General features: G+C 36.7%; 1 protein-coding gene across 2 annotated transcripts in view; it reads left to right on the top strand.

The window, feature by feature from the left end:
- Positions 1–24,098, top strand: part of Mkln1 (muskelin 1) — a 122,668-nt gene that overhangs the window by 63,268 nt on the left and 35,302 nt on the right. For both annotated transcript variants that reach the window (XM_057762666.1, XM_057762674.1), the window contains 3 exons: positions 7,865–7,977; positions 15,706–15,918; positions 22,185–22,406. In XM_057762666.1, coding sequence (XP_057618649.1) covers positions 7,865–7,977; positions 15,706–15,918; positions 22,185–22,406 — 548 coding nt within the window. The remainder of the gene's footprint in view (positions 1–7,864; positions 7,978–15,705; positions 15,919–22,184; positions 22,407–24,098) is intronic.

Here is a 24,098-nt window from a genome sequence, read left to right as displayed (position 1 = left end):
CTGGGATTAAAGGTGACCAGTGGGTCTGTTTTACTTTCTGATCTTTAGGCAAACTCTATTTATTAAAACACAGTTGAAATGCCATTACAGTTTATTACTGTGATACCTGTGGGAAAGAGACCATACATGACAGGGAAAGAACATATGTGAGAAAAAAAGATAATTTAAAGATAATGTATGGGATTTGAAGGTGGAAACAAAGATTCAAGTGATAAACAAATGTCATGAAAGAACTTAGTGTGAACAATGTGACTGAAGATTGAAGTTATTGTGAAGCTCAAAAGATGAAGGTATAGATATCTGTTATACCATACTGTTTTATGCAGTAGGGACAGAATTTCAGCAGATTCTAAGAGGCCAATGGCCATATTGTTTGTCTAAAGTAGAAATTGTAGTTTTAAGAAGTATAGTGGTACAGCCAAGTGGTGATGGTGGACACCTTTAATCCCAGCACTCGGGAGGTAGAGGCAGGCGGATCTCTATGATTTCGAGGCCAGCCTGATCTAAAGATCTAGTTCTAGGACAGCTAGGGCTCTTACACAGAGAAACCCTGTCTTAAAAAACAAAAACAAAACAAAACAAAAACCAAAAAAGTATAGTGGGAATCACTGTTACAGTCATGTGATTTTAATTTTGTGTGCATATATTTTACACACATACACACACACACACACACCTGTGTGTCCCATGTTTGTGTGTGTGCACCCATACATAAATTTTTGCACATTTATGCATGTGTATGTAGAGACAAGTTGACATTGAATGTTGTCAATCTCTCTCCCCCTGTGCTGGGATTACAATCTATGTAGATAATCTGGCTTATTTAAGTGGGTGTTGGGATCAAACTCAGGTCCTTGTGTTTATGTGACAAGCACTCTACTGGCTGAGCCATCTCCTAGACCCTGCTTTTAATTTCTTCATGATGGCTTCTGTACTTGTAACCCTTTCATCTCAATCTCAACCTCCCTGCTCATTACTTGGTGAAAATTTAAAATACTGCGTTAAATAATAATGGCAATTTTAGAGGCGACACCTTCAGTTTTTCCCCATTCTACATGATATCTGCTATTAGTTTGTTATACACATACTTTATTATTCTGAGGTATGATTCTTGTGTTCCTGGTTTCTTTGGGACTTTTATCATGAAGGTATACCGAATTTTCTTAGATGCCTTCTCTGTATCTGTTAGGATAATCCTGTGACTCTTGCCCCCTTGATTGTATTTATATGTTGTATTTGCTAATTTGCATATGTTGATGCGTGCTTGTATCCCTGGGATGAAACCGGCATGATTGTAGAATATCGTCTCTCAGTGTATTGATGAACTTGGTTTCCAAGACTTCTATTAAGAACTTTTACATGTATATTCATCTAGGATATATGTCTCTGGTTCTTTTCATTATTTCTTCATATTTGTACATATACATATATATATAGTGTACTTACCATGGTAGCAGATGGATGTTCTACTTTGGCCTACTGTATGTATGTCAGTTTTATTGATTATAGTCCCTGAATCTAACACCTCTCCTATTAATAGTCTTTAATTGTGTCTTGGGTTTCATCTGTGGTCTAGGTAAAACAGTTTGTGTGGAGAGATTTTGTTTCAGTATGGATTGTCTTGTGTTAGGTTATTCTTCCTATGTAATTATTACTGAATTTAGGGGAAAAGCTCACACAACACATACCCCATTTGATGCTGCAGAAGAAGTTATTGGGGATTTGTCATTTAGAAGCTCTCTTCTATCCTTCTGAACCTTGAACTACTTACATTAAAGTGCTTTGAAACAAACAAAAGACATATGTCTCAATTTTTCTTGGAAGTTTTTTTTTTTTTTTTAATGAAGTAAATAAAGAGGACTTTGGGTTGTTAATCATCATCAAATTTTCATGTGGTTATATTTGTACTTCTTTTTATTGTATGTATGATTCCTGTTAGGGTATGAGTGTCAAGATATGCATATGAAAGTCAGGGGACAACTCTGTGGTCAAGTGAACTCAGGTCTTCAGGTGTTACCCACTGAGCCATCTCTCTGTCTTATTGTTGACACTTGATTTGTGTATGATGTTTGGCTTTCTCTGTTAACACATATTTGATCTAGTCTGTAGTTTCAAAATGGACAAACTCATTTAATTATGAATAGTGTGCCATCTTGTGGAGGTTTATACAATCAGCAGTCTGATTTACTCCTTAGAGTAGAGTGATAGATATTACTGTTGAGCACTTGAAGTGAAAAAAGCCTATTTTATTTTACAAAAAGTGTGCAAATGGTGTATAAAAGGCCAAATTCTTTACTTTATGTTAACATTCCTTATTTTTAATTCACGAACAATATGTAAATTGTACTACTAGAAATAAGTAGATCCATGATTTATGAGGTTCTGGTACCAAATGATATATTCTTGTACCAAAGAATAATTATAAGATTTATGGAGTAATAATTGATGGATTGATTGATGATTACCTGATGTGGTCTTTTAAATGAGATTGGCTTGAAATTTTGAAAATAGGCTACTGCTAACAATATTACCACCATTCTTTCTTGTTTCCTGTGTCTTCCTTTTCAGTTGTTCTGCAGCAAGTTCAGACTCTAACCGCTCTGCTTAAGATTGTTTTTAGTTCCTTCAGTGTCTATGAAATTAAGTTTAGGCCATAATAATTGGATCTTGACCATGATCTAGTCACTGTCTGTCTTTTTAAACTTCCTGTCTGCCTACTATCTTTGTGTCCAGATTTTCTGTGCATTTTCTGTAATTTAGTTATTCATCATACAACTTCTTTGCATGGCTTTGTATGATTTTAGTTTTCACTGTATCTTTACAAAAGATAAACATTTGAAACATTAGGAAACTAGTGGTTAGGGAACGTTAGTGTCATACAGCTGTAGTTATAGAGTCAAGATTGGGGCTACAATCTGCCTGACTTTGGAGTTTATGGCTTTTCAAACTTTTTTCTTGTGTTGTTCTGTTTATGTTTCTTTGTTATTTTACTTTGCTTCAAAGGCTTTTTTTCTGTCCCACATTCTACTGACCAGAAGACAAAGCCACATTCTGACTCCAGGACAGAGACTACTCTTACCACAAATCTGCCGAGTTCTCAGCCACATGTCCTCTTCCCCTTTAGAACACTTGTGCTTTTGCTGTCGTGTGGCACTTGGTCTATTCTGTGTTGTAGTGGTTTATGTACCCTTATAGTTATGGCTAGATGGTAAGTTCTTCAAGGACAAGGGACTGTTTCATCTCTTTCCATTTCCTACAGTGGTTTGTGAGTTCAAATCAATACTTTAAACTTACCAAATAGATATGCTGAAGGGCTAGGACAATGCATAGCCATGCTAGCCTATATTCCTTTAAGCGGGAGAAATTGAAAGACAAGTTTGCTGCTTGAAGAAGATTAGGTTCCTAGGCTATCATGACATGTTTACAGGACTTGTGTAGGAGGGCATGGGTTTCCAGTAAGCCAGCTTTCCTGCTAAGATTCCAGCTTTACCTCTTTTCTACACCTTCCTCTTACCATAATTCTCTCTAGACAGTTGTATAGGTTAATCCTTTTTGTCTTTGGTGGAGTAATGACACTTTCTGGTATTTATTTCTATATGACTTATCTTTGTGAGATTTAAGTGATGAGGTGATTTAATTAAAATTTTTTGTTGCACCTTTTTTATTCAGGTAAATCAAAATATTAAGTTTCTACAAAATTCATTTAGTTGTACTATTGCTTCAGTCGGACCACAAAGCATCCATGAACAGGAATAACATCTTTGCCTAATTCTTTTGGGATGCTTGCCCTGTGCCAGATTTTATTTTGCTCAGCTATCAATGAGGCTGTTGTGAAAATGTGGGTTTTCTTTGCTGTGAGAGTTTATGCGTACAAAGAGACCTGCTTTTCAGAAAGAACATTGAGAACTCAGAGCCCAAGAGAAAGGGTTATTAAAGTTAATGAACCAGGGTAACCTTATCCAGAGAGTGCCCAGAAGTACTATAAAACAAAAGGTCGATTGCTACTGCTATTTTAGTTATATGGGCCTCCCTCTACAAGCTGCAGAAATTAACAGGGTTAACTGCTGTTATAGTGAGGTCTTGGAAAATAATCTTAAGCCATATGAAAAATCTTTATTCTTTTTCCTGTAAAATTATGTGTCTGGACATTATTGTATGTCATCTGGGAAGCAGTGTTATTTTAACTAATGATAATGGATTGTTTTATAGTTATCAATAAGATAGACTTTTAGTACTTTAAATAATTACCATTGTTTCATATTTTTACAGTGCCAAAGGGATTCCAGGTCTTGGTTGGTTTGGAATCTAGTACAGTAATACTGTTGTTACAGTGTTTGGGGTAGTTAGGACTGAAAGGTAACTAGAAGTTTGTTTGTTTTCCTTCTTTTTAAATAGAAATGTTCATTTTTGACAACTTGTATAACTTAAATCTGAGGAACCTCTGAACAGAATTTTGTACATAAAAAAAACTTAAGACTGAGGAAGATAAAGTGGCTTGTGTTTGATCACTCTGTATTAATTTCTTGCCACCGTTACTAGATACCTCAGAAAAATAACTTGGGGGAAGAAAGTATTTTGGTTCATGATTTTAGTCCATTGTTGTAGGCATCATGGTGGCTAGGAAACAGAGAGAGAAAAGGGAGGGAGGGAGGGAGGGAGGGAGGGAGGGAGGGAGGGAAGGAAGGAAGGAAGGAAGGAAGGAAGGAAGGAAGGAAGGAAGGAAGGAATAAAGGGGGGTGGAGGGAGGGAGGTCAAGGACCTAAGAGAAAATATTGTCCATTGTTCTAGCCAGGCAATGGTAGTGCACACCTTCAATCCCAGCACTTGAGAGGCAGAGGCAGGCAGATCTCAATGAGTTTGAGACCAGTCTGGTCTACAAAACGAGCCCCAGGACAACCAGAGGTTACACAGAGATACCCTGTCTCAAAACACACACACACACACACACACACCACACGAGAGGGGGGGGGGAGGTCCAAAGTAGTGCTTCTGGCTGTGACTGAGCCTTTAAGAATGAGCCTGTAGGGGACAGAAGTTCAAATCCAAAATGTAGTGAGGAGCTGTGGGCTGCGTTCCTGCTGCTCTGCTTCTGGCCACCTGGCTAGCTTATGCCCCGAAATAACAACACACAAATTGTATTCATTTAAAAACTGCTTGGCCCATTTCTATAAATGTGTGTAGCACCACGAGGTGCGCTTACCAGGAAGATTCTAGCCTACGTCCATCCTGGGTCGAAGCTTCATTGCATCTGCCCCAGAGAGCAGAGGCATGGCATCTGAGCTAACTTCCTCTTCCTCCCAGCATTCTATTCTGTTTACTCCACCCACCTAAAGGCTGGCCTATCAAATGGGCCAAGGCAGTTTCTTTATTAGCCAGTGACCTTCCTCCATCACCAAAATCTCTGCTAAGACACAAGGCAAGCTCTTAAAAGTAAGCCTCTTTAAAATAAGTTAGATATATTTCTAACATAAAATGACAGGATAGACATTTCCATTCTGGAGTGGAGGGATGGAGGCATAAAATGTATCTGTAGCTCATGTCCAGCGTCTGGGGTATGTGATGGTGTGAAATGAGAAAAAGACATGCATTTCAGAAACAACGCTGACAGTCCAGCTCTAAAAGGGGTTGCTTCTAACCATTTGATGATCCCAACCCCCATGGCCTCTCTTTAAGGCTAGCTTTTCTTGACATGCAACATTCCTCAGTATACATTCTATGTTCCTGAAATCTCTTAACTTCCTAGGTGTTCATTTGTGTCTTTGTCTTCATTCTTGCAGCTTCATGCATTTCCCTTTCAGGAACTCTATGCACGTATTGTCTCACTTCTCAGCCTAACTTTGAAATCTAAGTAGAAACCTTCATGACTCTGTGACTCTAGCGTTCTGTATATCTGTGAAACCATCATCAGGTAAACTACACTGAAGTCTATTGTTAGCTAAAGTGGGCTCAATGTCTGGGTAACCTGGCTAGCATGGTTAGTTAAATAATCTTTAGGAAATAACTTCATAGGTGAGGTCAGAGTGCCCTAGAAGCACTGATTTCTCAATGAAAAGTCTTCTAATTTATTTACTCTTCGCTATGGGTGTTCATCTGGCCAATTCCTAAGGTGCTTCCATGTCATCTTTCCTATTGTCTCATTGAGAAGAAACTAGCTTCTTTAATGACTTGAAGCAGTTCAGAAACCATGTCCTTCTTAGTTACAAATGTGTATACAGTTTTTCTAAACAACGTTTTTCAAATATTTCTATCTGCCTTTTGTTCTCAGTTTTCTCTGTAACTAAAAGCAGCTAGCAGCCACCATGTCTTCTCACCTTCTGAGCTTCTGCTGGAATTGCCGACTAAGCTCTATCTCTAGCATCCTAAGTATCGTCTACAAATTTTCTGCAAACCAATTCCAAAGAACCATATGGCCTTGGTTACTCACCAGCAACAACCCTCCTTCTCTAGCATCAAATTTCTATATTATCAAAACTTTTTGTGACTGTGACAAACAGTTTAGGCTTACATTTTTTTAGGGGATTTTTATCCAGCCTATGAAGAGGTTAGGAGAACTCATAGCATTGTAGCCAGGAAAGAGAGAGGGCAAGAGTGCCAGGACAGCATATTGTCTCCCAGGACTCACTCCTTGTGACCTGCCTCTTACAGCTAAGGCCTCCTTCTGAGATTTCCAGAAATCTCCAGAATAGTACCACCAGCTAGGACCAAACCTTCAAGAATAGCCTTTGGGGGGCATTTCATTTTCACACCATAGTGTCCAGTGAGCAACTAGAACTGAGTCTTCCTCCAGTGGGTTGTTCTTGCATTGACAGCGCTGAACCATTTGTGAGTGCTTCACTTGGAAAATTTTTTAAAATTTTAAGTTATATGAAAACATGACAGAATCTTAGATGACAACCCAACTGTGAGTGGAGTCCACATATAGTTTTGAATTGTACATCTTTATGGTTAGATGATAGCTGCCTTGAGTATATATAGTCTTAAAACACACGCTTCAAAGGGTCAGTGGCTTGACAGTTTGTAATCAGTAGGCATAACATTTTTACAGAGGGGGAATTATTTAACAAAAACAGAGGCATTGTATAGGGAGGGATCTGTGATATGGTATCAGGTGTAAAGATTCACTGAGAAAAATTTTGTCTATAAGTGCAATAAACACTTCAGAGTGACAAGAAATTGATTTCTCAAAATATTAGGTTAATCTTTGAAAAGGAAGACTATTACAATATATTTGGGGAAATGTTAGCCCAATTTTCATGGGGTTACCATTGTTATTTATCAGTTTATTCTTAACTTCTAGCTAGTTTTAACCATTGCTTTGGCATTAGGGAGACATCACCTTTAATGTGATCCTTTCTCACCCCCCCCCCCAGTAACAGCTACATGTCCTCGTGTTACTCTTGAATTTTGCATTTCTTTAAATTTTGAGACTTTTACAGTTTTGACTAACTCTGTCAGCCTTTAGTAGCTAAAATTTGGCTGCATTGTTAAGAAGCTGGTAAATATAAATTGTACACGGTTCAGTAGACCAGTTCTTAAACTGGCTGTACCAGATTCATCTGGGATACTTTAAAAGTACAGACTTTTTAGCCACTAAAGAACTTTGGAATCAGAATCTTGGGGGACGTGGCCTAGTGATCTGATTTTTTAAATACATTTGCAAAACATGTTTCTGCAGCAGTCTTTGCATATACTTAGGTTTAAGAATGGCTAGAGCACATTTTGAAAGCTACAAGTTTAACAATAATACTGTGAAAACAATGAAAAGTACCTTCTTAAATATTCTTTGAAACAATTGAGTGAGTCTGGTCCTTAACCCTTGTCCCTGTGACTTTTTTTTTAATACATACCTTTTTGATTTTCATAGAGACTGTTTATTTGTTTGGTGGCTGGGATGGAACACAAGATCTTGCTGACTTCTGGGCATACAGTGTGAAGGAGAACCAGTGGACATGTATCTCTAGAGACACTGAGAAAGAGGCAAGTTCCTAGTCTTTTCATTCGTGGGTATACACTGCTGCATGCTTGTTTCCTTCTCTGATGCTTCCCAGCAGTGGTAGAGCAAAAGAATTTTGAAGAAAATAAATTGGATGTAAGAAATCTTGCATTTGAATTTCTATCCCTGGTTCATCAGTTACTGATGTAGCCAAGTCTACCTTGTAGCGTTAAATAGCAGTAGTTTTTTGTTTTTTTTTTTTAATTTTAAGCTACTTTACCTTAGAAATATAATCATATAATTTCTTTTCATGCCTTGGCACTTTATTCTTGTTTCCAGCATTCATCTTGGGTTTTTTTATTTTTTATTTTTTTATTGCACTGGTGAGGATGGAACCTAAGCCTCAAAATGCAGTATCACTGGAGTAGTCTAGCCCCATCATCTTGTTTGTATTTCCTCTGGGAAGTGTGCTATTGATGTTTTAGTTCTACACTGTCTAGCTTTTTAGAAATATATGCTTGTTTGTTTTGCCAACATGCAAGTATGTGCATCACATGCATGTCTGGGGCCTGCAGAGGTCATTGGATCCCTAGGAACTGGAGTTATGAATGGTTGTGAGTTACCGTGTGAGTTCTAGGAAATGAATCCAGGTCCTCTGCAAGAGCAGCCAATATTCTTAACTGTTATCCGTCTCTCCAGCCCCTTGTCTCATTTTGTCCATTTTGTCTCTACTTTGACCATTCACTATTTCACTGTACATTCATGTGCTACATAACAGTATTTAGCCATTGATAGTCCATGTACATGGTGGTGGGCTCATAAGATATTGTTTAGGCTATCACAGGCATATTTGTTTATATGGATGTTGTATAGAATATTGGCACATGATGAAATTGCCTAACAATGCGTTTCTCGGGTTTAATCCTCATCGTTAAGCTATACCTGTCAGTTTTTATAAGTGATATTTATTTTAATTGAGATGGTATCTATACATGTATTTGTTTTTGTGTCTATGTATGTATAAATGAAACATTTCTCTAATGAAAATAGCTTTGTTTTATGGCTTTGAATTAAATACTTACATGATTATATGTGGGGGGAAAAGCAAATATCACTCATCTTTCCCCCAAAATTGTTGTAAAACTTTTATTGTATTCTTCATCTAAGATAGTTCAGATTGTAGATTGGAAAATAAACCAAAAGAAAAAAAAGCAAAGGAGAAAAAGACCTAAGTCAAACCCACTGATTTTTGTTTAGGAAGACTGATTTCAAAAGATCTGGTAGTGTGCCTTCAGTCTTTGAAAATGGAGTTCTTTCTTACTCGGTCTGTTCCAAGGATTAATCATTTTGGTAATAATTATTTTTCCATAAAACCTTAAAATTCTGATTTCTTTTTCTAATCCCAGGTACATAAAAATGGTCTTCTATTTTCAGTGTTGAAGTATCATGTTTTGAAATGGTTATTTCTGTCCTCAGCAAAAATAAAAGATATCTAAAATCTCTTTATTTATTCTCAGCCTTTTTGGATTGAGTTAATTACATCTGTAACTAACTATTCTTCCAGTAAGCATAGACCTCATCTTAAAATCTTCCCTATTCATTGACTGTGTCAAATTTATGCCAAAGGTCCATTGTGTCAATACTGCATTTCAAATATCCTTTTGTCTATATTCTTTTGATGCTCTCTTTTTCTCTCTCACTTTCCCTCTCTTCTCCTCTTCACTCCCTACTGTACCCAACTTATGAAATTGCCTAGACTGACCTTGATTTGTGATACTTCTTCCCGGAATTACAGGAATACATGACCTTAAGTTGCCTTAAGTTTGAGTCCAGCTGTGTCTACATAGGGAAGTTCCAAGTTAACCTGTGCCACACACCCAGATCTGCCTTTAAAGAAACAAAACTAGTAAATGAATAATCTTTTAGAAACCTTTAGTTTTGATCCTTGCTGATTTTTCTTTAACATTAGTCATTCATAGAACTCTAATGGCATATAGTAGTAAGCATTTATTTGCTTCTGAGGCAGTGGGTTATCTGGGTCATTCTGTTGGTAGGTGCCCTCATTTGGGAGACAGCTATTGGCTAGTGTAAGGTTACTTCAGCTGAGACTACATGACTGTGTTTTACTTAATCATCTGCCTATTTGTAGGCTAACTGGGACTTGTTCTTGCAACAAGGGCAGGTGTTGTGGGATATTTGTATACTGTGAAGATACATTGCTGTGATTGGTTTAATAAAGAACTGAACAGTCAATAGCTAGGCAGGAGGTATAGGGGTGATTTTGAGGCAAAGAGAAAAAGGAAGTAGGAGATGAATCGAGGACACCTTCAAGAAAGATACAGAATGTGACATACAAAATGGGAGAGAGGTAAAAGCCACATGGTAAAATGTAGATTAACAGAAATACGGGTTAATTTAAGTTATAAGAGCTAGTAGGAGCCGGGTGGTGGTAACACATGCCTTTAATCCCAGCACTCAGGAGGCAGAGGCAGGCTGATCTCTGTGAGTTCGAGGCCAGCCTGGTCTGCAGAGTTAGTTCCAGGACAGCCAGGACTGATACACAGGAAAACCCTGTCTCGAAAAACAAAAACAAAACAAACAACAACAGAGAGAGAGACAGAGAGACAGAGAGACAGAGAGAGAGCCAGAGGGGGGGGTAAGGGAGGGAGAGAAAGAAGAAAAATAGCTAGTGGACAAGCCTAAACTAAGGCTGAGCTTTGATAATTAATAAGTCTCCGTGTCATTATTTGTGAGCTGCTGGCCCAAAGGAAAGTTTGATTATAGGCAGGGCTGCCAGGGGATGAAATAGCCGTGAACAGTCCACCAAAACCAAGTTTGTTTTTGTCTCATTTGTCAAAAAGAGTCAAATAGCTAAGTCCATGTATAGTGGGTTGTTAAAAGTACAAGAAAGTATGGGGGGTAATAAACCCTCCAAATAAAAACCATTGTACCTATCCCAATTTCTTTAATTTAGTGACAGCTTCCAGTTCTCATGCAGGTTTGACCTCCACCAGCTTGCCAGCCATATACCCTAACTGTGTGATGACTGCACAGACCATTTCTACCATTTTACAATGTCCTCACTTGTCTCATTTGCCAGTGTTGTCCCCGTGTTCTCATCCCCGTGTTCTCAGTGAGATCGTCCATCTCCAGCCTGTACACTCTTTTCTTTTCTTTTTTTTTTTCGCTCTTTAACACTCAATTTAGACTTCCCTTCTTCAGTATAGCCTGTTTGGAAGCTCTCTAAGCAGAATTTAAACCACCTTTGGTGCGCTCACACTTACCTGAAACTGGTTTGTATTCTTGTTTTCCCACCTAGACTCTGAATTCCTGATAGGCATAAAGCATATTATGTAGAAATTAAAGAAATAATAGATATGCTTTTGTAATTAATCAGATAATGTCGACTAAATAAAAAGCGGGTATTGGAGTAAAGCAAAGGAATTATGAATGTAAAATTCAGGAGAGGGTGTCCTGGGGTGAGGCTTTATGAGTAGTACAGATGTTATGTGTTTTTGAGACATACATGGTCTCACTAGATAAGGCAAACTGGCCTCGAATTCAAGGCTGTGCTTGAGCTTCTTCTCCTCCTGGCTTTACGTATTCTGTGCTGGGAATACAGGCATGTGTCATTGTGCCCAGCTCATTTTATTATCTTTATAGTATATACACACACACACACACACACACACACACGGTAACATGAAAAATGAAGTTGAACGGTGATTATTTTGATAACTTTTCTCTTATTTTGTAGGTAATAAAATGTTTCAGTACTGGAGCTAGGGTTTATTATAGTTTGTTCCTCCTTCATATAGATGCCTGTGGTGGTTTGAATAAAAATGCCCTCTATATGCTAATAATTTGAATGTTTAGTCGTCAGAGTGTAGCACTATTTGGGAAGGATTAGGAGGATTAGGAGGCATGGCCTTGTTGGAGGAAGTGTGTCTCTGGAGGTGGGCTTTGAAACCTCAAAGCCCATGCTATGCCCAGAATCAGTCTCAGTGACTCTCTCTCTCTGTCTCTTTCTCTCTCTCTGTCTCTGTCTCTCTCTCTCACACACACACACACATTTAAATTGTGCCTTTTGTTTTAGTAAATGTCTCTGACTTCATTCCTAGGATTATTGAGCAATAAGAAATTAGGCAGGGTTCTTCTTACTGGATTTTACTTGTATTAGTGATTTTCAAATCTTAGAGTAGTAGGATTCCTTTGTGTATGTAAAAAAACTTGCTAATGTTTTCTTAATTTGTTTGGGTTATGCTTATTGAAAGCCACTATGTTAGAAATATTTTTTAATATCTATCAATTAATTTACAAAAATAGTTGTACATATTTTTGTTAAGATAACTGTTTTTTAAAATAGCATTTTTTTTTTAGATTTTTAGAGATAGCTTTAATGACTGGGTTAGTCAAGGGCAGCTATATATTTACTCTCTTAGGACATGTTTTACATGAAAAAATGAAGAAAATTGGACCACTTATAAATGTACTTAGGGCAAGAGGATAGATCTTTAGCACCAATTCCAGGCAGTTGCGTATTGCTTTATTTGAGCTCATGTCCCAAATAGCCATGTTTGGTTTTTTATTTTTAATGGTAGCTTGTCATGTGAACCATATTACATGTTCTTTGTACCTGCTGTACTAAAATTCATTGGCCTGTTTGCTCATTGAATGGATTTTTTAAAGCCTGTATATGCTTTTTCACTTATGTTTTGGTTATTTGAAAAATACTGAGTCACTTCTAAATGTTAGCATATTTTATTATATGCTATCCCAAAATACATTTGTTCATATCATGATCAGTTTCAATAGAAAGGTCTTTGAACATTGAGAAGATATCAAGATCAATGGCAGTTTTCCACAATTCTGATTATTTCTTTAAAAGGTGTATTATATCATTGGCAACAGATTTTTTTCCATTTTACTTCAGTTTTCATATGCTTCTCTTTGAGAAAATGTCTTTCTTAATCATAATTTCTGAATAAGTATACTATTTGAATATTTGTTGTTCTTTTCTGAGACAGGGTCTCACTAATATAGCTATGGCTGTCCTGGAACTCACTATGTAGACCCATTTGGCCTCAAACTCAAAGAAATCTGCTTGCATCTGCTTCCTCCAGTGCTGGGATTAATGGCATATGCTACTATGCCCAACTGAATAAGATACTTTAATTAGTTATAATTGTTCTAATATAGACCATGAGAAAAAAAACCTCTGTATGAACTTGGAACTCCAAAAACTACACTCAGTGCTTTTTGAGACAACCATTCTACATAAAATGGCCTTGTTTTATACTTTTAAAGTCACGGTGTTTGATGTAATAGAAAGTAGTGGAAATAGTTGAGTCACATCTAGTTCTGCATTCAGACTTTTAGTGTCAGAAAGTCATGTAGCCCCTGGGAACTTTGAGAATGAAGAGACAAATGTTTTAAGTATTTTCATGGAAAGAACTTTGACCTTATAGACTGTCTGAGGTACCCCAGAGAGAGGCATTCATTTGTGTTATGCCATTTTACTAAATCCACGTACTATAATGAAGTGGATGTGTGTGACTAGAGAACCCATTTACTCTTTCTCTTCATCTCCTCATGACTTCTGTTGTTTTCTAATGTCTTTCCATTTCACCAGGTTGACCTGGCGGAGCACTGGTAAATAGAGTTGGTGAGAATAAACATTCTTGACTCAGAACTTAGATGTAGAACATTTATATATTACTATTGAATAAATGTACTATTTGGATATTTGTTGTTGTTTTATGAGACAGAATCTCACTAATGTAGCTTCATATTGTCTTCATCTTTTATCAGATTGAAGCATTTTTTTCTATTCCTGCTTTGCTTTGATCTTGTTTTATCATGAACATGTATTGAACCATGTCAGAACTTCCTCTGTATTGCTATTCGAAGTGGAATAGAACAGAGTTCAAATTGGAGTTTTTCTTTATGAGTTCTGAAATTTTTGTCTAAAATTAATAATATTTTTTATATGGATGCTTGATAAAAATTTACCAGGGCAGATATCTGAGTCTGTTGTTATAGGAAGATTTTGAATGATAAATTCACTTTTTAGATGGGAGGACTTTGCATTTTTGTGTCATGTCTCATGACATTTGATAGGTTGTATTTTCTCAAAGACTGTGGCCATTTTATCTGCATATTTCATTTGCCAAATTTTTACGTACACTTTTAACTTGTCAAATTATACATGTTTTTCTTTTTTTGTTTTTTTACATGTTTTTCTTAAACATTATTTTCCTTGTAATTCCTGTTATTCTTCAGTGATATCTGTGAGTTTATTTCTGATGTTCGTCGAATTTTCTCTTCCTTTATAAAAAAAAACCTAACATATTCTAGTTCTTGTTTTCTATTATGTGTTATCTTCATTTTTAATTTTTGTTCTCTCTAGGGTATAATTTACTTGTCATTTTAATGGCATTAGTGCTTTGACTGAAGCAAGAGGTGCTGTCTCTAATTTAAAAATTAAATTTCATCTTAATGGGAATATGGCATGGGCTTATTGTATATAACTCCATCTTTTTTTTTGAGATTACCTAATAATGGAATAAATCTTCCCGTAAATAATATTTCTACCTTATCTATGAAATCTTATCAAAAAAAAACCTTAAAACTTAAGTATTAAAATAATTTGTGTGAATATGAAAGCACAGATTGCACTCAGCTAATTTTAATTGCTATTACTAATGTCAAGCCTTTTTCCTGTGTAATATTCCCACAATTAATCAAATTATTTATATTATGTTGCTCCCTGTATGATATTGCTATTTTGTGTTCTGTTTTGCTCCAGGACCTTATAGTGGTTTTTTTTTTTTTTTCCTGCAGATTACACCCAGTCTCCTGGTAGCCATTCAGCAGGCTTCCTATTTCTCGTCATCTCAGTCATGAGCATATAAATTTTGTTAGCAGTTAGATTTTTGCTTATTTCTCTCTTCTGAGGAAAAAAAATTACCTGTTGAAGTGAAAAGAACAGGGTTTTTATAGTGTTTTAAAATCTGGTTACAGTGGGGCTTAGATGTCATTATCACTTCTTCGTTTTCTAACTCTAGACAAGTAGTTTAGACTGTGAAGTAGTGATAATGAGTTCCATATATAGAGAGTTTTTGTAAGGATTCAGTGAAGCACATCTATCCACAGTAATGTAAACAGGATTTAGCAAGTGTATAGGTTGGTTTTTGTCAACTTGACACAAACCTAGACATCTGGCAAGAGGAGATCTTAACTGAGAAAATGTGCTGGCAAGTTTTATATCAGCTTGAAACAAGCTATAGTCATTTGGTGAATAACAGTCAAGCCAAGGCAGGTGATGTTAGCCTCAGGCCTACACACACGCGCACACACCTTATACATACATAGACCATACATGCACATTTTTTAAACTTCTTTTTTTTTTTTTTTTGTTCACAATACTTTTAAATATCCAATATGCCTTAAAGAAGATTTTTGATAGGGAATTGGACTGTGTTATGTATATGATACAGTGGATCATACAAGAATATATATGTATATGATGTTATAACAAGTGCCAGAGAGTATAAAATAGTTCATATTTTTTTTTCCTGGCAGATTTAAAGTATGTCTAGGGTAAAGTTTTTGTCTCCTACTGCTTCTTTTGCTTTTCTTTAGAGATTTATTATAAGTTTAATGATAGACCCACATCAATTGCTTATGAGTTTTAATGAAATATAACAGAAGAGAACATTTCTGCTCTTTGCTTTTGACACTCCTTTTTCTTTCCACCCTTCTTTCTCCAGAATGGTCCCAGTGCCAGGTCGTGTCATAAAATGTGCATTGACATTCAACGGAGGCAAATCTACACGTTGGGCCGTTACTTGGATTCCTCTGTGAGGAACAGCAAGTCTCTGAAAAGTGACTTCTACCGTTATGACATTGACACCAATACCTGGATGTTGCTAAGTGAAGACACTGCTGCTGATGGTGGACCAAAACTGGTGTTTGACCATCAGGTTGGATGCAGTTAAATGATGGTAGAATTAACTAGTGCTGAGTAATGTTTGCTCTTAGAGGTCTACTTTAGAGTTTTTATGCTGTTAGCTAACTGATGACACTATTGGTTGGTAAAAAGATATTTCAGGAAGTGTAAGGTTATTATTACATTTTTTATTTTTGGTATAGGATAAATATTAAGCTGTTAATATTTATAGAATTGTTAACCTATTTAAAACTTTAGTACAGCAAATAGATGAAGCAATAATAGGAAAAACAATTTTAAAGGTTTAAAATATATATAAACTATAACAGTTCAATTTACCCTGTTAATGTTTTTATTCTGTTTTCCTGAAATTTAAAATCATTTGCTAATAAGTTTAAAATCTAGAGTTAGACTAAAATATACTTTGTCTTATATGTAATCAGAAATTTAATACGAAGCTATGTAAAATTTGGCACATTCTAGATTAAGTTGAAACTCGCATGTAATGGTGTTATGGACAAGACAATTGTTTCTTCATCATCCCTATCATAGTCAAAGACAACAGTAACTGCTTTGTTGTTCACATAGGAAGTTTTACTCATTTGACCTGTTTACAACAGATTTCAGCCTGTGGGAGAAATAAGATCTGTTTCACTTTATCAGCTGGCATTGTGATAGAGCTGTGCTGCTTTCCAGCTTTGGCCTAAAGTCTTACATTGCAGCTGAGGCCCAGGATTTTACTTATTGTTTCTTTATAGAATGTTTTGCCTTGCTTTGAAATGATCCTATTTTCATGTTTTTGTTAATGCATGACTGGTATAAAAGAATGATGAAGAGCTATATCCATCAAGTACCGTTGGTGAAAAATAAAAATGTTAGGATCCTCTGGTTGAGTTTGGAACTTGTACAGGGTCTTTATGGCTGAGTTTCCAAAGCCATTCTTCCTGGCATCCTGTGTTGTTCTGGGAAAAAGAAGTCCAAGAAGTTAGACTGATTCTGATCATCTAAGAACAGAATGCCAGCACATGATATTGTTAGGGAACAGTTTATTCTTTTGATCAAAAATGCTAATATTTTACCAAAAAATACTGAATTTTGCAAAAATTACTTGTATGGGTTTGAAAATAGGAGAGCTATGGCATAGTCTGGCCATAGCTTACAGTTGTGTATAGCATCTGTTTGTCTTGAGTGAGAAAACGGGATGCTCCTTGGATGTTGGCTACTATTAGATAAATAATGCTAAGTTTTCAACTGGTCACTTGGTATAAGAGAACCAGGGAGATGGAGAAACCAGAATTTGGTCCTAAGTCAGCCAAACAATTATACTTTTATGATGCTGAGCAGGCAGCACCTGTCTAAGCCTCCAGTGTACATTTGATTTCATGTAAATAAAACTGCAAGTTAGAACTTATTAACTTGTATTCATGACACTTCAAACGTTATTTGTAGTGCCATGATGTTTTAGGGTTTCATAGTTAACATTTAAAATGTAGAAGAATGAGGGCAAGATAAAGACACGTTTAAAAATTATTTTTTCCATTTTGAATATTAACCTTAAAGGAATTGAAATGAAAAGACCTGAATTTCTGGTGAGCATATGGCAGCTTAGCTCTCAGACTTCCCATGTTGTTGTTTTGCTTAGTTCTCAAGAACAGCAAGAGTTCCAACAGAAAGGTTTTTAAAAGCCATATGTAAATCACATGTCCAGAAAAACTGGGAGCCAGAGAAGGGTCGTAATACCCCTAAGTTTAATTTTAAAAAACAGAAAAACCTGGTATATGTGCTAAAGCCCACACTGCAGTGAAGACACTTGAGATATGGGGGGAATCCTGCAGTGGTACAGCAGAATCCTAAGTGGTCAGAGCAGAGCAGTAACAGGGGAGGCAGAGCATTAACCTGTAGCAGTGTCAGAAAGCCCAAGAGGTTTAAGAGAGCAGTGTTCTAAAAAGAAAACAGACTTTGATAGGTGGGGACACTAGCTTCCTTTGCAGTAGTCAGTGAGCTAGGGAAATTCAAATCTTGAGAACCAGTCAGTGAGATGATTTATTGGGTAAAGGTGCTTGTTGCCAAGTTTGCTCTCTAGCATCCACAGCATGAAAGGAAATAACTGACTCCTGCAAGTTATTCTCTGACATCTGGAACATGCATGCCCACATCCAGGTATATTAAACATGTGCATACAAAATCAAAATAGACAGCTGTAATTCTAAAAAGACACCTTGAGATAGACCTTCGCTAAACCAGATGAGATCTTAAAGTTAGACAAGACATGGCTTTATAGAAACACACCTCTGTTCAGTTGCACCAGGGCCCTTAAACACTACTGTCCCTCTTCCATAGAACTCTCTGCAAACTATTGGGTCCAAGGAAAACCAACTCACTTAAATGTGAAAAATTATAAACAGTAACCAACCAACACCAGATCTTTAGAAAACTACTTTAAAGGAAATAGTAGAGGGGAAAGTACTTTCCTTCATACAAAAGTGGTTAAGAATTGCTTTTCAGCATTCTAACAGTTTAACAACATACTGAAGCTTGACACTGAAGAGAACTATAAAGTATAAACTGAACAATACAGACATGATCACTAAATGGTAAGAGTAGGTGAAAGAAACTAACTTAGGAAAGAAATGAGGGCTGATGAAATAGCTCAGTGGGTGAATGGGCTTGTGACTCAAGCTTACCAGCCAGCTACCTCTAAGGCATATGAATAAAACTAAATTTAAAACATTATTTTTAGTCAGACAGAGTTATTAATCCACTTAAAACTAAAAGGAGACTGTTTGTATATCTACTTTTGCTGTTGTTTTGACTTTCTATCGCTGTGATAAAATATCTGAGGCACTTATAAAGAGAAAAGACAGCCGGGAGGTGGTGGTGCAGGCCTTTAATCCCAGCACTTGGGATGCAGACGCAGGCGGATCTTTGTGAGTTCAAGGTCAACCTGGTCTACAAGAGCTAGTTCCAGGATAGACTCCAAAGCTATAGAAAAACCCTGTCTCAAAAAATAAGCACACACAACAAAAATAAAACAAAACAAAAATAAAGAAAAAGAAAAGACGTTTTGGTTCATAGTTGTAGAGAATCTAAGGTCAGGTGGCACTATTGCTTTGGGATTATGGTAAGGGCACACATTAGTACAGTCATGTGTCAGAACCAGACTACTTACGTGAACAGGTGCACAGAAGAGAAGGGCAGGCTGAGTCTCAGTCTTTGCATTCACAGTCTTAATGGTCTAATGATTTTCCAAAGGCCACACCGCTGAAAGTCTACAGCATCTGTCAGTAGTGCTGCCCTATGATCACATTCACCTTTGTGAGACTGCAGCAAGTGCCAGGAGACAAGAGAGCAGCATGTTAAAAGATAGTGTGAACCAGATTTTCAAGATCTGACCGAACTGCCCTTTAAACATAAACACTTTTAGAAATTACTAGGGCCAGGAGTTGGTGGTGCTTGACTTTAATCCCAGTACTCAGGAGACAGAGGCAGGCTGATCTCTGTGAGTTCAAGGCCAACCTGGTCCAAATAGTGAGTTCCAGGACAGCCAGGGCTACACAGAGAAACCCTGTCTTGAAAAACAAGACAAAAAATTGAAGATCTCCATGTCTTGGCCTCCTTTCTGGACCAAGTAATTGACAGAGCAAAAACATACTTTCAGTGACCTCCTCACAAGGATCTGCAGAGAGGAGAGCACATTAAATACAGTGCTGAGCAGCAGCAGCAGTGCAGGGAGATTTGCTTTCCTGAAGGTAGATCAGCTCCCACCAGGAGAAATCAGGATTTGGCTTAGTATTGCAAAGCCTGTGATATAAAAACCCAGAAGACTTTATGCCCTGAACAAATATTAAGTTATGCATTACGGACTAAATAACAGGGAATCCTCTAGTTTGATAAAGTATCAATTACCTGAGATAATTTGTAAAATGTAGAAAAAGAAAATTGGGCCATGTACTGTTTATTGGGCTTTAGGAATTATGTAACCTGAAAGAGTAGATAAATAGTTTTCCAGTTTTTAAATCAGTTAAGGTTTTTTGTTTGTTTGTGTTTTTTTTGAGACAGGTTCTCATTTTGTAGCCCTAACTGTCTTGAAACTCACTATGAAGACCAGCAAACTCAAAGACATTTGCCTTAGCCTCCTGAGTGCTGAAATTAAAGGCATGTGCCATCACACCCACTAGTCTTTCAAATCGATGTACAAATTTTTATGAAAATCACTATTTGTCATAAGTTTTTATAACCATTTTTTAAGACATTAAAAACTATAAAACAGAGCCTGGAAATGGCTGGACAGTTAAGAGCATGTGCTACTGTTGCAGAGGATCCACGTTCAGTTTCGAGCCCCATGCCCAGTGTCCCACAACTACCTGTAACTACAGCTCCAGGGGATCTGACACCTTCTTTTGAGCTGCTGGGTCACCTTGTGTACATGTGCACATGCGCATGCATAGACAGGCACACATATGCATGATTTAAAATAAAATAAATGCTTAAAGTATAGAATTAAAAATAAAAAATTAAGAACTTTAAACAGGGTAAACGACATTAAGATGCCAAGAGTTTAAATTTGTTGATAATTGACCCTTATTAAGAAATAAACAGACCAAGAGGTGGTGGTGCACACCTTTAATCTCAGCACCCAGGAGTCAGAGACAGGCTGATACCTGTGAATTCAAGGCCAGCCTGGTCTACAGAATGAGTTCCACGATAGCCAAGACTGCTACTCAGAGAAATCCTATCTTGGAAAAACGGAAAAACAAACAAATAAAAAACTATGTATATAGTGTATAAATAAAGTTATCTCTGTTTCATGTCCTGTATGCTGGAAGTGTGGAGAAGAATCTTCATGCTGATACTCTGCTCCTCCTGTTTTTTATGAATTAGAAAAATAAAAAAAAAATGTTTATATGTAGCCCTGATGACAGTTATGAATGCCACACCAAAAACCACGAAAAGGAAAGAGCAATACCAGGCTATGTAGAGACCTGTCTCAAATTCTCTCTCCCTCTTTGCTAGAATCTTTCTTTTTTTTGAAGTGCTTTTTTTTTTTAATTGGCTTTTAAAAATTAAAGAGTGATTCTATGACAAAAGCAGTTTGATGGAAGAAGAGACTCAGACTTGTAGCAGCTAGTACTGTGCTTCACCGAGAGCACAGCTGTTCTGTGTACCTACCAGATTCTTCAATTGTAAGTGCTCCTTGCTTTGATATCTGAGCTCCAGCTTGACTTTGAGATAGAATTTGTTACTATTTTCTGACAGTCATTTCCTCATATGTTGTTTTGTGGAAGGCTATGTTTTTACTTTAAGGAGTGTAAAAATAAAGGTTGGCTTGCATTGCATAGCTTAATTCAGTGAAAATTAAATTAATAGTGTAAAAAGAGACAATTCTTCATCCTATGGTATGGAAGTCAGTCTGGAGGCAAGTTTGCAAATGTCTTTTGGGTTTTTGTTGTTGTTGTTGTTTTGTTTTGAGACAGGGTTTCTGTGTTTTCCTCTGGCTGTTCTGGAACTTATTCTGAAGACAAGGCTAACCTTGAATTCTGAGATCCCCTTGCTGGGCTTAAAGTTGTGTGGCACCACTTCCTGGCTTGTTGCATTATTTTACAATATGAAGAGTTTTGTAAAATAATTGTAGAGGTTTGTTTAGCTGAATCATTCTAGTTTGCAGGTTGGGTATCTGCTCTCTTGCCAAACAAGTAATAAGTAAGATACTTCCCTCTAGCCGGACGGTGGTGGTGCACACCTTTAATCCCAGCACTCGGGAGGCAGAGGCAGGCGAATCTCTGGAAGTTCGAAGCCAGCCTGGTCTACAAGAGCTAGTTCTGGGACAGGCACCAAAGCTACAGAGAAACCCTGTCTCAAAAAAAAAAAACAAAAACAAAACAAAAAAAAAAAAAAGAGAGATACTTCCCTCTAAGGAGGATGTGGAGAGGAGTGTATGATGACAGTTCATCCATAGAGTTATGATCAGTGTGCATTGTTAGTAAAACCCAGTATATCATGATTCATCATTGGCTCTGGTAAAAAATCATGTACCATAGCATCAAGAAAACAAAGTTACTTAACTCAGTATATTCATTTTTATTGGGATAAATGAAAATTGAAAAGGTATTTAGAAACCTATCCTCAATTTCTGAACAATATCATAATATGTGTGTACAATAATTAAGAGATGTATTTAGTATCATTAAGAGCAAAGTTCAGGATTTCTTTGAGGATGTGAAAACATACATACTGATTTCACTTTGGCACATATGACAGGAACAAACTAAAACTGTTTAATCTGTTGCTTTGTTCTCATAGATGTGCATGGACTCAGAAAAACATATGATCTACACCTTCGGTGGTAGAATTTTGACATGTAATGGCAGCGTAGATGACAGCAGAGCTAGTGAACCACAATTCAGTGGTTTGTTTGCGTTCAACTGCCAGTGTCAAACCTGGAAACTTCTTCGGGAAGACTCCTGTAACGCTGGCCCTGAGGACATCCAGTCTCGAATTGGACATTGCATGCTGTTCCATTCAGTAAGACTATTCTGTGTCTTGTGTACCTTTATAGGAAAAAATCAGTAAGAAAGCAAAGTTTTCCACTAGAAATGAACATTAGCAGTGAGCTGTCATCTAGTCATTTCCATCAACTTAGGAACTCCTAAGTGATTGTGACCTGAAGATAAAGGTAGACACTATTCCCTACTTCACTGACTACCTAGCTGTTGGATAGTTAGCTCTCTTTTTTAAGACTTAACCATTTGCAGACTTTTCTTAGCAATTAGTAGATAATTTTGAAATTACTTTTTCTGTTGCTACTCTCAATTAATTACATACTGATTATATAGAATTAGAACAAGAGTTTACTGACAAAAACAAAACAAAAAAAAAATCTTCCTTAGCTTTTTGAAGAAGGTGATCCTTCTTTCTGTGAACAAAGGATTAGAACACATGTTATATAACTTGCGTGTTTTAAAATGTTCTTTATATGAAGTACAAAGGAGATAATAATGAATTTCAGTGTACATATCTGTCAGTTTGATCAGTAAATTGTCTGTATTTTTAATATATCTATCTCCTACTTTAATTATATTCCCTATTATTTTTAGAGCTTATTACATTTTATTATGCAGGAAGACCTTAGCTAATATGTCTTTATTTAGCAGATCTTTCATATCTTTGAGCTATGTATCCACAGATTCAAGCAACCATGAACTGAAAATATTTTTTAAAATTTTTTGTCTACACTGAACGTGTATAGGCTTTAAAAAAAACCCTTTATTTACTAAAAACTGCTCTCCTGTCCTACAGTCTATACTAGGTATTAAAAGTAATGTAGATATGATTTAAAGTACATTAAGAGGATATGTGTATGTTATATACAAATCCTAAGGGATTTGGGGTCACCCGATTTGTGAATCAGGATGAGGACCTGTGCTGATACTGAGGGACAATTGTACCTATAAATGATACTAGAGTGTATGACAGACAGATACAAACTTTTAAAAATGGTGTTACTATTATCATACTCATCATAGTCGAGCAGTTTATTAATATTATATAATGCTGGTCTGCATTCATATTGTTCTCCTTTTCAGAACTGGCTTGTCAGATCCAGACCAGGGTGCACCTGTGCACTGCAGTGTGCCCTTCTTTGCTCCACACTCTCCTCACTCTGAGTTTTTAAACATCTGCAATGTTTTCTATTCTAACTTCTCCGATTGCATTATTTAGTGTAGTTCTCTATCATATTTTTTTATAAACTAGTCATTTCTATCTGGAGGCTTGATTTATAGTCACTATCCTTTTGGGGAAGCCAGGTAGAGACACACCAGCACTTTATCACTACTCTGGCTGATCGTAGGGTGTCAGGAGGCACCTAATGATGTCATGTTTCTTGTATATATTAGTGAGTTTAGGAATTACTAGTTCAAGTGATCAATTATGAAATTTCCTGTAACCTTTACCTATTGATATTCAATGGGTATTCATTGTCTAGATTTCATTAGTTATTGCAAAATGGTGATTTTTCTGGTATTGTTGTTTCTTCTACACTTATTAACTGTAATTTTGGGGGGGTTGGTTATTTTGATTTTTGGTTTTTTGAGACAGGGTTTCTCTGTGGATAGCCCTAGCCCTCCTAGAACTAGCTCTTGTAGACCAGGCTGTCCTCGAACTCACAGAGATCCGCCTGCCTCTGTCTCCTGAGTGCTGGGATTAAAGGTATGT

The sequence above is a fragment of the Chionomys nivalis genome, chromosome 1 (genome assembly GCF_950005125.1).
Source record: "Chionomys nivalis chromosome 1, mChiNiv1.1, whole genome shotgun sequence".
In the NCBI taxonomy this organism is placed as follows: domain Eukaryota; kingdom Metazoa; phylum Chordata; class Mammalia; order Rodentia; family Cricetidae; genus Chionomys; species Chionomys nivalis.
The sequence above is the reverse complement of the archived record's forward strand: the minus strand, read 5'-3'. Positions and strand labels throughout refer to the sequence as shown.